Source organism: Ascidiella aspersa, chromosome 9 (genome assembly GCF_963924565.1).
Source record: "Ascidiella aspersa chromosome 9, kaAscAspe10.2, whole genome shotgun sequence".
NCBI classification, from domain to species: Eukaryota; Metazoa; Chordata; class Ascidiacea; order Phlebobranchia; family Ascidiidae; genus Ascidiella; species Ascidiella aspersa.
The window spans coordinates 1872344-1888844 of record NC_139455.1 but is presented as its reverse complement, the minus strand read 5'-3'; the positions used below and the strand labels follow the sequence as shown (position 1 = coordinate 1888844).

General features: G+C 35.7%; 2 protein-coding genes across 2 annotated transcripts; one reads left to right on the top strand and one right to left on the bottom strand.

Annotated features, from left to right (window-relative positions):
* Positions 1–44: 44 nt before the first annotated feature.
* Positions 45–9736, top strand: LOC146131826 (uncharacterized). Its single transcript, XM_083397079.1, has 10 exons — positions 45–56; positions 261–333; positions 1011–1143; positions 1603–1771; positions 3250–3418; positions 5676–5773; positions 6185–6256; positions 7336–7491; positions 8069–8231; positions 9612–9736. Exons 1-10 carry the CDS (start codon positions 45–47, stop codon positions 9734–9736), a joined length of 1170 nt encoding a protein of 389 aa, XP_083253205.1.
* A 1181-nt stretch (positions 9737–10917) lies between these two features.
* Positions 10918–15644, bottom strand: LOC146131825 (uncharacterized). Its single transcript, XM_083397077.1, has 7 exons — positions 15533–15644; positions 15033–15103; positions 14472–14567; positions 13879–14077; positions 12891–13040; positions 11794–11976; positions 10918–11036 (listed from the first exon to the last, which is right to left on the bottom strand). The coding sequence occupies exons 1-7, from the start codon at positions 15642–15644 to the stop codon at positions 10918–10920; spliced, it is 930 nt and encodes a 309-aa protein (XP_083253203.1).
* Positions 15645–16501: the final 857 nt, after the last annotated feature.

The window sequence follows — 16501 nt, the reverse complement described above, 5'->3', positions numbered from 1 at the left end:
TAAATGTTAACCTATGTAGCAATATATATTATGAAAAATTGAAAATGCAGCAGCGGGTAACATTCAAACCTTGGTAACATTCAAACCATGCCAATATTCCGCTTTATCCTTATTTTGTTGTAGGCCTACCATAACCTGTTTTTTGGTTTAAAATTGATTTTGTTTTTTAATTATGTTAAACTAATATTTTACGTTGCCTCTATTTTTGCAGTGTTTTTCTAAACGTGGTTATAATTGTTTAAAAGTTTTACCTTTCGCAGAATGTCTTTCCTGTAAAATCCGTAAACGGTTCAACTTCATACGAAGAGTTGCTTTCTAATGCTGATCTTAAAGGTTTGTTGACATAACTGAAAATATACAAAATACAGAAGTAAAGAACACTAATCAAGAAGTGTAGTTTTTTATCCGGATTAGGCAAACTGAATTTGGTAAACCTTTTCGAAGGTATCATGTTTATTATAGTTTCTTCAGCATCCAAAAATTATTACAGTTTTGCGCACATGATTTCAGTTGTTTTAATTCTCATCCTAACTTTAAGGTTTTGTCACTTAGATAGGCTACAGTATTATGTCGAAATGTTTTACAGTTTAAAAGATGGCTAAAGAACGTATTGAAACATAAAATTCAAATTTCCCTGTCAGTCAAAACCAATCGTTTGTGGTAAATCTTGCCGTGGAAAGATGCCCAACACCCCGGCAACGGTGTTCTTTTAGGTAGATTCCTGTGATACATTAACTAATTACAATGGCTTTCAAGTGTATATCGTACAGAACTTTAAGGCCAAGCGTTTTTGATATGCCCATGTTAAAAATGAATAAAGAGCAATTGGAAACGTTCAAAATACTACCTACTTCTTTATGGAATTTGATATTCTTACTACTTATACGTTAAACCTCCAACTATAAGTGCTCCAAAGTTTTTTGGATTGTGTCTTTAAAAGCGAAATGCAACGGTCTACAGACCAGCTGCAGCAAATTTACATAATTATTACTATTTGCCTTTTCCTTCAGATTTCCCTTTCGGCCGACATCCCCAAACGAGGGGAAGCCCCTTTTTCCTGCCTTACTCAAGCGGAACGACAGGACTTCCCAAAGGAGTGATGCTTACCCACCACAACACAGTGGCACTCGTATTACTGTGCAGGTGGTTAAGCTGTATGACATTGTTTTTAAGGGAAAGGACATTTCATCAAGTACAGTATTACCGCCGCACTGCGCCTGGGCATTATAAAACATAAAAACACTAATTGACAGAAACACGTAAAAAGCTTATTTGAGGAAAAGAAACTAAACTATATGTTCGTCTAGAAACAAACATTGCTATGGTCGCACAAGCAAATGTTTTCAAATTAAAAAATGAAGTTTTTTAGATTATCTAAGCGTTTGTATCGCAATCTGTAACGCTGGAAAACTATGAACCATATGACAAAAAACCCTTACAACTAAAATATATGCCAGAATTTTAAATTAAGTTTACAAAATTGCCTGTAAAAAGAATACACAGAACCAATATCAATGAATCCAACTATGTGAATTACTGAAGAGGTTGAGAGACACTGATCTGTAGAGACCACTTACGGACTTTGTGTCTTGTTCGTTTCAGTGTCACACTTCTCAGCACCACAGATGACGACATTTACTATCTGGTGCTACCCCTGTTCCACATGTTCGGCGCCATGATCATATTCACTTGCTTGTTCAACGGCACAAAGATGGTTGTACAGCAGAGATTCGCGGTGAAGACCTTCCTGGGAGCGATACAAGAGTACAGGGTGAGTAATTGAACCTTTAAGGGACAACAACAAGCTAGAACGTTGAAGCTTTGTAAACGTTGAACCTTGGATTTTACTTGATAGTTGAATGAATATAGCACGGGTGGCCAAACCGCGGCTTGCGAGCCATATGCGACTCTTTAAACAGTTTTATGCGGCTCTTACGGTTAGGTTGAATTTGATTTTTTTAGTTTTTCCTAATTTATATAGTTTGTGCAAAATGTTTAACTCTTTAAACTTTCCAATATTAGCAAGTTTCAATACATCTCGTCAGAATATAAACACCGTGAATTGTACGGCGGTTTGCTAACTTTCATGGGACAAGGGCTTTTTTGTCGCCTTACCCTTTACAGTCACGTGTTTACCATATCCTTCGAACAAAATTACGGTGTCAATGAATGCTCAAATCCTATTCATTTTTGTAGAGTCAATTCAGCTGACAGAGTGATGGTATTTAGTTGCGAAGTCTTGTAGTGTGAATCAAAATTCGCTAAATTTAGTAGTTTTATTAAGTCTTACTTAACCTAAACCGAATCGAGTATTATCCTTAAGTAACATAACAGATTAGGCTAAAGTAAAAAATATATCACAGAAAAGAAAAACAAACATACTAGGCTATACAAGTATAAAAAAAGGTTGGAGTTTTAAAACAAACTGAACAGAAGTCTGCGAAGTAGTGATGTCCATAATATTCAAAAATAATAATTTAAACTCGAATATTAGTATTTCACTGGGATGGTGAACCACTGACCCGCGGGTGACGAAGTGACCCACCAATGATTTTTAATGACCCACTTGTCTCCCAATAAATGCCAAAACATGGTCAATCATTTTCAGGTAAGAATAAATGAAAAAATACAATTCATCCTTATATAGTACTACACTGTTTAAATCAGTGCTGCCCAATCTGTGGGTCGTGCAAAAGTGTTCAAGGGGTGACGAGTAGGCCTACACTCCACTTTACCAAATGCGTGCAGAAAAGCACATAACTGAAAGCACTATGTTTACCGCTGTAAAACGTGAATGGAGGCGATCGTTTAATTAAGGGAAACTAACAAATCGCAGACTAAAAATTCTGAAAACCCTGGTTGAACCAGACTAAAAAGCTTTCTGCTGAACTCCTGTTATTCCACAAAAAATGCTGCATTCGTGGGAATCCAAATTTAAAAATCGTGTAAAAATCTTGAATTACCAACCCGGACAATAACAACAACGCAACAGCAAAGTTTCGCATAAAATTAGCAAATAATTAAATATATGACCCACTTGTTAAAATATATGACCCAAATATATGACTTTGCTTTGTGCATTTTGTAAGATTAAGGTCGTGTTTGTGACCTTAAGCGATGAAAAAGATTCGCCATCCCTGGTCTATCACATTATAACAAACAAATCCGAATATTTGGCCGTGCGTAACTTTTCGACTTACTTTGCCCGCTTTGTATTCCTCTCAACCAACAAAGCAAGTTCTTCTTCAGGTGACCAAGTTATCTTTGGTTCCTCCGATCGTTCTTGCGGTCTCCAACTCTCCCCTCCTCTCCTCCTACGACACTTCCTCATTGAGGAAGATCCTCTGCGCAGCTGCTCCTCTCCCAGGAGGAGTGGGAGAAGAGGTGGCAAGGAAACTCAACGTGGAAGTAGTTCAAGGTTAGCGTTACTACAAGGTCCTAGCTTTTTGACACGGTAAAAATACGTATCTTTTTAAGTTATGTGGACTAAAAACTGGTTGGATCTATGTAAATCAGTGATCACCAAGATATACCTTGTTCTATGGCGGAGGTTTACTGGCCACAATAAAATAAAATGCAACTTTGAGTGTATGGCTTTGTCAATTCTCACTAGAGATATAAATATTTATATTTACAGTTAACGATATAAATGTTAGAATTCTGCATTCAGTTTTACACAGGGCCGGCAACTAGCAATCCTTGCCGATTTTTTTACCGGAACGGTATTTCAGCTTACGTTTACTAGTGTGACTAATGTATATATATGTATATATCAAGCATAAACTAAAGCAACTACTTAAGCAAATATTGCTGACCTGCTGTCGTGCACACCCTTTCCAATAACTTGATCTTTTGTTGGTTAAGTGAAGTGCGCAACGCGTATGCCTACAAAAGTACGATCACACTGGTCAACGCCACAACGAGACTGTCCTGCTTTTTTAAATTGTGAAAGCAACAATCAAGTAATATCGCTTTAGGGCTAAAGCAAGGCAAAAACGTAAAACAATCAGGGATCATTAGCAAGGATTGATCCAGGGAGAAACGTGATTATTGCCCCTCCAAACTGTATTTTTGTTTTTTTATCAACGTAAATGCAAAACAATTAGCCCTCCACGCGGATATTAATTACATTTCTTAAATTTCTAACCCAATTTTAAAAGCATTCTCTTCAACCCAAAGGTGTTGTGCGTTTCATTGCAAGATCTAAGATGAAATCTTGCAACTTTTACAAGATAGGAGCGCGTTTTAATGTAACTTTGTGATGTAACGTTATGACGTGACTTTGTAAAGTCATATTTTACGTTTCCAAGTCTTAACGATTACCCACATTGGAAATTCTTCTACATTTTCGAATTTGGCATCGGAATGCTAAGTCATGCATTCTCGAGGTGCTGCCTGGGTATTTTACAACCAATAAAAAAGCAACGCCAGCGATTTAGATTAGTACCGGAGCATTCTTAAGGCTATAAACTCAAGATTTTATTGACTTTTAGCATGCCTAGGGGTTGTAGCGTGTGTCTCAAGTAGCGACTTTCTTTGCACAGCACACATTGGTTGTTTGTAGAAGGCTATTTTGCGGTTGAAAACTAGAACGTTGAAGTAATGTACGATTGCTCGTTCAACAGGATTTATTGACACCGATTAACTGACGTGTAGTACACCCGAATTAAATTGTGATTTTGCATATTTGCTTAAAGTTGATTAATGCGAGAATCCCACCAAGTTACATAAAATTTGCCCAGTGTTTTTTAACATGTGGGTAGGTGACCTTAAAGAAGTAATATTTTCAAACCGATAAATTTGACGATTTGCGGGGAATAATTATGTCACTATTATGTGGCAAGGGCGAATCCAGGATTTTTGTTTGGGGGTATCAATGGAAATTTATAAGTATGTCTTCTAAATGAAACAAAAAAACACATGTTCTCGATCGAAAGTTTATTCGGTTTAATTTGATTAAAGTTCCAATTTAAAAAAATGTACACACAAGATTCGCTTATAGCTCTTTAGCTGGGTTGTCGACCGCAATAGTTCAAATGGTTAGACTTATTGAGATCGGCTCTGGGAAAGATTTCTTTTAAATTTTTTTTGAGAAAAACTGTGGGAGCAATATAAAGACATGGTTAGTTTAAATTAAATTTAAATTTATTATATCACATGTTTTCACTTTTCACATGTTTTGACAGTAGTTGAAACACTTTTTCGTTCTATTGCCTTAATTGTGGTTTGTTTAAGTTAAGCTTATAAAAAGTTAAGATAATTGATTCGCCAAAACTCTGCTGTTATGCTAAGCTTGAAGTGTGGGTCAAAATTATTTATATCAGTTTTGATTACCAATCTGCGATCGTTTGGAGAACAAAAATGATAACCAAAGAAGATTTTGTGTTTAATTCTTTTATAACATAGAAATATTAATGTTGGTGTTGTGCTTTATTATATATATACTTTTAACATACGGAGATACCTGGGCATATTACAATCTACGTAACAGCTTTTATAGGGAAGAGTCGGAACTTAAAGCTAAAGAAACCCCTTAGTAGGGAATAGCAAAGCCTATATAAAATATTCGAAGCGATAGTCGAAACGTCCAAAATGTTGTCTACTTCTGAATGTTCTTTGGTATTCTCACTGCCCTATTACGTCTTACTAAACATCCCACCCTTGTTTTGTCTTAGGTTGGGGCATGACTGAAGCGGTTCCACTTACGGCCGCCATGGATCCAACGACCCCCCTCAGATCGGTCGGGCGAGTTTGCCCCAACACCTTGCTTAAGGTACAGTAGCAAAATAACACAGGTATAGTAAAAATAATATTGAGGTATTTTAAGTGCTTTAGACTCTGTAATGTCCTGGCAGAGTTTCCTCAGAGAGCAAGAGGCGTATTTTTTACTTGGTTAACCGCTAGGAATTACAATTTACAATTTACACACAGCTGGAAATAAATCTCACACTGTTTCTTTTCTTCCTTACTTACACACACACACATACTAGGTTTAATGACTTTATGCCGCTTCTTCCCCCCCCCCCCCCTACACACACAACCCCTACCCCAATATAGCCCCATATAACACCAGTATTAGCCCCCAAATCGATATAACCCCAATATTACCCCAATAGATAGCCCCCAAATCCCCTTAGTACACCCCCTCCCCATTAATGTTATATTATAACACTTTGTTTTTCAGATTGTTGATTTGGAAACGGGAAAAGAACTTGAAGCAAATGAAATCGGGGAAATATGCGGCAAAGGTCCCCAGGTGTGAAAAAATAAGTGGAGTAGATGTTTTATCCAATGCTTTCCTAAACGTTTTTTTAGTTCACCCCTAGCTTATATCTCCAGATTTCATTCACCCTTGTCTCATGATAGGATAAAACTATCTCGTCTACATAACAACACAAAATGACTTTTGCAAAGCTACCATCCATTTCTGACGGTTCACCCTTATTCACCCCTTTTGGTTGGTTCACCCCTGCGAAAATTTTTATTCACCCTGATGTCCGATACCCGGCATTTTATTCCGATATCGATACCCGATATTTGGGACAAAAATTATCGCGATTAGATCTGATACGACATTACGTCACTGCTAAACTTAAATATGTAAAATTATAATTTAAAAAACACAAAAACAATTAAAGCTTTTGAAGTAATTACTCTGCTTTGTATCGTAAATTATTTCTAAAATTCGAATATCAATTGATTATCGGACCGGTAGGGATACCATCCAATTATCGGAAGTACGGCTATTAACACTTGGTATCGGGTATCGGCTCCGATCCGATATTATCGGGCGAGTACCGATACTACCACTTGGTATCGGGTATCGGCTCCGATCCGATATTATCGGACGAGTACCGATACTACCACTTGGTATCGGGTATCGGCTCCGATCCGATATTATCGGGCGAGTACCGATACTACCACTTGGTATCGGGTATCGGCTCCGATCCGATATTATCGGACATCCCAATTTCTATAATCAGAATTTTCTTTCGAATAAACAATTCTGCTTCAACCAGAATGGTAAAAACAAATGATACGATCTGGTTGAACATCAATGATAAAGATTAAAACAAGTATATACACTTGATAACGAGAGTCAGTTCTTTTGGACGTAATATGTTAAGTTTTTTACTTCGTTTATTTTAATAATTGTGTTCTACTTATATACGTCAACCACTCACCAGAAACACTGTTCTTATTCCAAAGGTCGCGATAATTTGGGGTGTACTTCGCGCAGACAGCTTCAACTAGATCACGTCGCCTCTTGAAAACACCCGATCCGATATTATCGACATCCCTAATTGTGATATTTTACCAAAAAATTGTTCACAGGTTATGTTGGGTTATTACAAGAACCCTCAAGCCACCTCGAATACCATCGACTCCCAAGGTTGGATTCACACCGGAGACATCGGGTATTTCGACAAACTTGGACGAGTTTACGTCATCGACCGATTAAAGGAGCTTATCAAGGTTAAGGCATTCCAGGTAAAATAAGGTCTAATTAATAGGGCTTTACCAATAACTGCTTTAAAAAACGTTAAAAGTTTTAGGAAGTTTTAACAGTGACTTTGCAGTTTTTTATTTACACTATGTTGGCACGTCTTATAATACAACAAAAAGTTGTACAATGAATTTGGCAAATAGATGGAGTAAAATTAACAGATTCAACGGGGGACACAAACTGTAAATTGTTAAGGTAGAATACGAAAAATATCTTGGCTGGATGAGTTATATTACATCCCTATATAGATTGCTCTATATCCACCGTATTCTAATTACTTAAATGGGTAAAATACAGGCTTTATATAGTCACAGCCGGGCTCGGGACTCGACGAAATCGCAAATTTGACTGGAGCATGGAAATAGATTTGTTAAACCTGAACTTGGTTACACCCTAACCCTAACCCGAACGATAAACTCAAATCTTAAATTACAAATGATGGAATATTTTAAGAATTCTATAAACGTCCGAACTCAATGTACAATTACAAATAGGTGTATGCGTAAGATGGCAAGCCGGACAAATACTTACTTAATGATATTTTACATTTGTTCATTGAAGGTGGCTCCAGCCGAACTGGAGGAATTACTGCTGACTCATCCAAATATCACTGACGCTGCAGTTATCGGAGTGCCGGATCCCGATAGCGGGGAAGTCCCCAAAGCATTTCTGGTCAAGAACGATGAAAGTTTAAATGAATCGGACGTCCATCAGTTTTTACGAGGTGTGTTAATTATCGGACGAAAATATCGCGATCGGAGCCGATAACAAAATACGTCATTGTTATGCTCAAATAATTAAAATTAGAAATAAAAATTGCAGCTAAAAGACAAACTTAAAATAAACACTATGTTTTCGGACTAAATTCCATTTTTTTAAATTACTCAAGGTAATAACTAGGGCTCGCAAAAGTCAATAAAGTTAAAATTTTTTAAGGACCTCGTCTGTTCATGAATCGAAGAATAAAGTTGTTTTCAGCACCTAGGGGACTGTTTCTAAGAAGTTTATAGGTCAAAATAAAGTTAAAATTCACAATAAAGTTAAAATTTTTTAATAAAGTCAAAATTTGTTAAATTATGGCTTTTGACAAAGTTTGTTTGTTTCTTGAGAGTAATTTTTGTAAAAATCGTCGTGGAAGAATTGTAAGTCAGGAGCTGCGACACAATTAAACCTTATTAACCCATAAAAGCAGGCAAAATGTCACAATGCTCACTTAGATCAGCGGTAACTTTTATCGCAAATTGTCCATTTTTTTTATTTATTGTTACGTATTTGAATATTTCTTATAAAACTCTTCGTCTTCATAAACATGGTCGTTTCAAAGATCAACAGTTTGGATTTTAGGAATAGCCTACTGACATTCTGTAATACAAAAATGCCTAAGCAAGCTAAATCTATCGCCAAAAAACCCGACGCACTTTTTATAATCCATAAAACAACTTGACTTTGCGACAAAATATTACGTTTGAGTCTGAAATCGACAAAATATTATTTTTGGGTAATTGGCATCAATTCAAGGAAGAACTGTGGCCTCTACCAACAAGCAATTTCGTCAGGTTAAAATAAAGTTAAAGATTGATAAAAATAAAGTTAAAAAAAATTGTTTAGGTTAAAATAAAAATGGCCCTAGTAATAACACTTAAGTCAAGTGAAAAAGTTTGTTTTTCGGAATACCTTATCTTGGATTTCAATAACTTTACAAATGACTTGACGGGACTTGTTTACAACACTGCTAAGTTCTAAGGGTAAACTGCCGTCAATTAAAAGACACTCCTTTCTTTCTTTCCACTTCACTGTACTATAATATGTAAACGGAGATAATTTCCCTGAAATCGAACAAAATTACAGATTTTAATCCAGAGACGTTACTTGCAAATTGTTAATAAAGTAAAATCATTCCAAAATGACTAGATTACAACACTGCTAAGTTCTAAAGAAAAGATTAAGGCGCTACTTGCAATTTATCTAAAAAGGAAAACAAATCTAAAAACGATAATAAACAGAATATAAAAAGGTAATTTGAAATAAACCGTTTTCTATCGTTTTCTCTTAATATTTTGTAATATCCACTTCGTTTAAGTTTGTTTTCATTATTCCTCTCCAGGCAAAGTCTCGTCCTACAAGCATCTCAGGGGAGGGGTGGTCTTCTGTGACGTCATACCTAAGAGCGCGAGCGGGAAAATCTTGCGACGGCAGCTTCGCGACCGAGAGACGAAATCGCGACTGTGATCGCTGCTGTTATTGTGACGTAACAAGGCTCCAAGCGTTTGTCCAGTTCTTTTTAGTTTTGTCCATAAAAATTGTATTTATTCGTTTGTTTATTTTTTATCAGCGTCGTTTTTGAGGAGATTGGAATTCGTGACGTCCGATCATATCGGATCGCGGCCGATACCCGATACAAAGTGTTAGTATCCGTTTTGGTCCAATACTATGGTGGTATCGGTGGCGAGAGGATACTAAATTCATCGATATACATTTTAGCCATGGTTTGTGTAATTTGGCGGCGTTTAGACAGTGGTTGAAAACCTATTTTTGGTCATGAACCCTTTTTACGACAGTATCAGGTAATGGACCCTCAATATGTTTAGGATTAACCTGATTCATTTTTTGCTAAACTACTCTCGCATTTATAAATAGCAGAGAACTGTAAATGTAAATTATTTATCCTTTGGAAGTGAGATTACCTCTGTCGCCAAACTTGGACGCCTTTCGCGTTTTTTAGATATACGAGAAAAATATGTTATACAATATTCTGTATAGAAGTATAGCGTCAGCATAATGTATTTATGATATACGATAACATCGAATAGAGCCGATACCCGGTGCCATCTGGTAGTATCGGGCCGATACTAGGGTGGTATCGGTGCCAATCCGGTATTTAATTAATATAGTTATTTCATCCTGATGAGCAATCAAAAGCAGCGATTCTACATTAAAGTTAAATTTATAAAAATGCAGTAGGTTAACAACTGGATATAACTAATCTCCTGAATGCGGTGGCAAGCTTTTATATAACGACCTGCAAAAAATCAATTTCGAACTTTTCAATTTTATCTTTTTCGCTCGTTTGAGAATAATAATGACGTCATTGATATCGAATCGCGATGCTTTTGTCGAAAATATCGGGTATCGGTATCGCATTCAAATTTCGAGTTTCAGACATCCTACTTATCGTATATACTGTCCAAAAGTGTCCAGTGTCCACTACAAGCAATGTTATAATTGGCCAGTACGACTTTATAATGACTTGATTACAAAATGTACACTTGTGTATGATAAATGTGGAACAGACAATAAGACCTAAAATACATAAAGCAGACAAATGTACAACACCATAGAATTAAGACCAACGACATAAAAAAGTTGTTCTAATTTCGGTCTTATGGCTGGATTCTGATAAATGTTTAAGTTTATTCCTGTTTTCCCTTGCTGGATTTTGTCTCCCGCCATAGCATTGTGACGTTTGCAGCGAAGGCGATTGTTGCGTTGACGAATATAGCCAGGGTGAAAATGCTGTTCGTTATTAAACCTATCGAAAGTATAGCCTTGGTTAATCGTTTTTTACATAGTCAAATTTTGTGTGATTTTACATTGCGTATATCGAAGAAGGGAAATCATTTTGACAGGTTGCCGACAGAACAAGAGATTTGTGATTAAACGAATAAGAGACGTAGTCAGAATATCAAAGCCCATACGAAGGAGGTAACATTTTGAACATTTCGAATAACTCTTTATTCATTTTTAGCACTAAGTTGTTATCTGAAACGTTCAAAAATATACCTAATTCTGTATAGGCTGAACGCCTAAGTACAATCTCCAGCCATTATCTTAACATTTATTCAAAACGTTTAATACAGTCTACCTTTTTATTTGTATTAATAAAATCCACAATCAATTGCCAGAAGAGCTGTATTCGATTGAATTAAGCTTGGCATGAAAAGGCCAGAAACATTTTACTTTTTGGTAGTATTTTAAACTTCTATTATTGGCATTTTACATGTTTGTTTTTTGTACAGAAACTGATGATGCCTTATAGGCGAAATATATATTTCTATTGAAATTATAAAAAAAAGTTGTTTTACCTGTTTATTTCTTATACGAAAACAAGAATTTTTCTTTTACATTTTATTGTCTGCGAGAGATTCCTTCCTACCTAAAGTGTTTCAGCTGTCATGAATAGTTTATAAATCACGCCCCAAAACATGTGCGCAACTATTATATTCCAACCTTTTTCCTAGGCATAGTTTGACAGACAAATAAATGTGTAGTTTTTTGTTTTATTTTACCTTTCTCTGAATCGTAATTTGAAAGAAAGACACCGACTATTCCCAAAGCGAAAGTAGGTTGAAATAACATGAGCTGAAGTCGACAAGGTTTGTAAGTTGTCATTTCATGAGCAGTGTACAGCAAGTGGGTCAGCATTATGAACAAGAGGCCTACACTGGAAGCGCTTGTGACGCTCATAATACCTGGAAGGGTAAATTTAGCCTTCAAGTTGTTTTTAATAAACTCGTTGTTTTAAACACTATCAATGATCACTGATGATGGCATTAGAATTTGCCGAAACGTTTGAAAATAAAGCATGTCGCTTTTAACGTCTATTTGGGTCGTTGTTTTAAGGTTGTTAACAATAAAACATTTCTTAAAAAAACAAACTTGATTTTAATTTATTACAGGAAACCTCTATTACGTAAAAAGCTTTATTTCGTTTTTGTTCTAAAAAGTACGTTATACCTGTTTAACTAGACAAATGAAGAAACCCTTTTGTTGTGTGGTGTTTAGGGAAAAAATGATTTTATATTTACATTTTCTGAAATATAATTAATTATTTGTATTATTGTATTTTCAAAAAAACAAGATAAAAACAATGCAAGCGTACTGAATACGCATTTAGATCAATAATTCTGCAAATTTACTATTAAAAAACAACAAAACAAAAAAACTTCCATCAAATTTTTGAAACTTACATCAGGTTTTTAATATTATGAAGGTATGTGATATAACTTCTAATTTTAACATTTAAAGGTTGGACTTGTTTTAAAAGTATTCGAAGTAATAACAAAGTGTAACCTTAAACTTAAGTGTGTTTAAATATATAAATACAAAACAACAAACGGTTACAGCAAACTTCGAATCCAAACTTTAAAAGAAAAAATATCCAAAAAAATCCAAACTTAAAAAACATGAAAAACAACAACACAACAAAAATACAAAAAAAAATCTCAAAAATACATAAAAAAACAACAAAAAAATAACAACAACAAAAAAAACCTGAAAAAAACAAAAAACATAACAAAAAAAAACTTACAAAAAAACATGAAAAAAGCAATAGAAAAAAATATCTGAAAAAGCCAAACTTAAAACTTAAACAATTTCTCTTTACCAGATGGTATGGCGATGGTGACGTGATTTGAGGGTGTGTAGGCGAGGGGGAAGGCGACTGTTGACCCCATTGCCAACGTCACCCACACGCACTGGAAGATTGATGACGTCACTATGAAGAAGCGGAACTTCCACGTGGAGGCGCTGTTCGCTGGAACGCAAGAGTTCAATTATTTAAAAGAAGGAATTTGAAAAAAAACGGAAGAAAGTGGATGAATCTGAAACCCTTTTGAATTGTTTGTTGTTGTGTGCGCGTTTTGTTATTTACCGCTGTAAGTACGCCGAATCCGTGCCGAATTTAAACATGTTCCTCAGTATGGTCAAATCGGTTCAGAAATTGGAACATCTTATCGTCATTAAGAACAATAAAATTAATGATTTTCTCTTCAAGTGGAGTTAAAACATCCAAGAGTATTCTTTCAGGTTATTAAGCGATAATTTCTTGGGAGTTAAAAATTCTGACGTTAACCTGAAATCGGGTATCGGCTCCGATCCGATATTATCGGACGAGTACCGATACTACCACTTAGCATCGAGTATTGTCTCGGATCCGATATTATCGAACATCCATAGTATAAACCCAATTGAGCTGCATGGCACAGTTGTTCAAACTTATTAAGCCTAATAGCCGCATTAAAATTGGTATCGTTTCCCTGATGTACCTGGTAAAATTTTTATGTCGGTTTTTGTCAGATGACCGACTTGACTTGTTGTTATTTTACAAATGACTTGACTTAAAAAAAAGCATGAAAGGCAATAACGGGTTTAGAGATTTTCAAAAACATCCCGGAATTTTTAGCTTTTTTAATGCATCAAGATTAAAAGTTGGTGGAATTAAAGGATTTTAAAGAATGGCAGTTTCGGAACGTTTTGAGATTTACAGACGCTTTTTAGTGACTTTTGTGATCCAATATTGGTTCCATAGCTTAGTTGCACAAATCTATTAGGCCTAAAAGTCTCATTAAGCTCGGTCGTCTTTCCTGAAGTACCTGGTAACATTTCTATGTCGGTTTCCGCCAGCTGATCGCTCGCCGCATGGAGGCGCTCGCAAGTTTGTATCAACAAGAAGTAGGAAGTGACGTAGACGCAGCAGACCATGACGAAGCATTCTAGGTGGAGCTCGCGATCGAAGAGAAACAACCAGAATGTTGTGGCGATCATAGAAGCTATCCATGCCCGGTAATAGCTCTATTAATATAGGTAAAATTAGTGAAATTCGTATCGCTTGGTGCGTCGCAAGTACAGCAACCTTTTCCAAAGGTTTCGCTCGAAAAAAAAAGCTCGATAAAAATCCCGCATGAAGAACTGGCGGGCTGGTCGTAGGTTGGTGACTTCTGGCTTTACGCAACTGGTCCACTGGTTTGGATTACAAAATTGTTTGCTTGTTCAACTTAAAATACCTGTTTCGTAAAATCCCAAACTATTCCAATAGGACTATGCTTCAAACAATGGGTCTACTGGTCGCAACAATAGTTGAAAGTTTGTAAAATCCCAAAACTTTGCGTTAAAATGTACACGATAAGAGGCCTCTTCGTTGTTTAGATTGCAAAATATTTTGCGTCTGACCTCACGAAAACCTCACCTCACGAAATATCCGCCTCTTTCCGTCGTGCATTCGCCACAGAAAATACAACGCTGTAAGTTTGGTAAGCGCTATGACAGGATGGGAGATCTCCGACTGAAAACAAGCAGTGTTTAATCAGTATAAATTTACTAAAAAAAAAGAAATTATTAAAAAAGAGAACCGAATCCAAACGCTACCCCCTAACCCGAATAAATGGAAAATCACTACTGTTTATGCTAGCTAAACAATTTTCTTATATTTTTGTCCAACAATAAAAAAAATATTCTCGTCCAATTTTCGCATAATTCTTGTCCAACAATAAAAAATGAAGAAAAAACACATAAAAAAGTCTAAAAATGAATCTAAAAGTTTTATTATTGTTTACTGTTTTGAACTTGTAGTTTAGTTTGTACAGACTGTGGCCAGATCTGTGGTCCCGTCGTACAATTATTCACAACACTTGGTCTAACAAATAAGACTGTTTTTTGGTAGAAAACTCAACAGTGGATTGTTTTATGTGTTCTTTAAAGACAATGTGCATTGTTTTGAAAAACAAAGATAAATGACGTAAAGTCTAACCATTGTTTTTCCTGGTGCGATTTCTAAGGCGTACTTCTGCCCAATTTCGGATGGTATGTGAAGAAAAAGACCTGAAAATAAAATTAAACACATTTAATATCAAAATCCTTGACATGAACTTAGGATTTACTTGAAGCAAAATATGATACATATATTCTTCTGTAGGAACATGTCCATTCTACGTCTAACTACTACCTTTAGTTATTTGTTAGGATAACCAACTTCTGAATGCACTGTGACATCTATTTGAAGTCGAAACTTTAAGCGTTTGAGGGCAAGCATTTGCTTTCAAAATAATTTTTGTAAGAATGTTTTAGAATATTAATAAAGGATTTTTATTTATTAATTAACTACCGTATACCACATGTTTGACAGCAATATTTAGTTATCAGCATTTACAAAATGTGCTCCCAAATCGATCTACTAAATGTGATCGTAAAAAAGGAAACTTAAACTGGTCGTTTTGCATGCAAATATAACACGCCTAATAATTAGTTTACCTGATTCCTGGATCAATTGAATTCGTTTGGTGAAAGTAAAGGCTACACTTAAGACCAAGCAAAGCAAAGTGCTTAAAATTGTAAGTTGTATCAACTTGCTTTCACAAAGCATGTCTACAAGTCTTCAAATTCACCTAAAAATTCAAGCTGAAGTGGTTTAAAAGTGCAATTTTACACAGGGAGTCGAACCGTTTGCCTTTTCCGGTTCAGGTTCGGTTCGGGTTCAGGGATTTTTTCGGAATACGGTTCAGTTCCGGTTTCGGTTCGGAGTAATTTAAAATTTCCGGTTAAGTTCCGGTTCGAACATCGTTATTTCAAAACCGGTTCATAAGTTCCGGTTCGGATACGATATAAGTTGCGTTAAATCTCAAAATGTCAGTCAACAAATGTAGAGAATAATCTTTGAATAAAAAAAAATCATTCAAGCAAAGTTACGTGACGCATTAAAAAACAGCAACTCATTATTGAAATATCTAAAAAATAAAAAATCCACGTTATATTTAATCAATTTTCATATTTCTTCCTAAAATTTTAAACATGGCATAACGTGAGTCTTTAAAATACACGTCATGCTGGAGTGAACCGCTTTTGTTAACAGGTTCGGGTTAGGTTAAGGTTCATGTTTTTTCAAATTATTCGGTTCAGTTCCAGTTCGGCTACTTAAAATCGTTCAAAAAACGGTTCAGCGGTTACGGTTCGGAAAAAAATTAACCCAAAACCTGTTCAGGTTCGGTTCCGGTTCGACTCCCTGGTTTTACATTCATTTTGCAGTTTTACATTCATAAACTATTTAACTGAAGAACAATTTTACTATTGATACAATGCCTGGAGACGGCTATGTGAACATTTTTTGCACAGTGTGCGTAACTCCAACTCAAAAAGGCGCGCACATTTTTGAAAGTATTTTGAAAAGTGGGCACCAATTTAAGTTAATCGCAATTTGTTCTTATGAGAACGTGAATGGTAAAG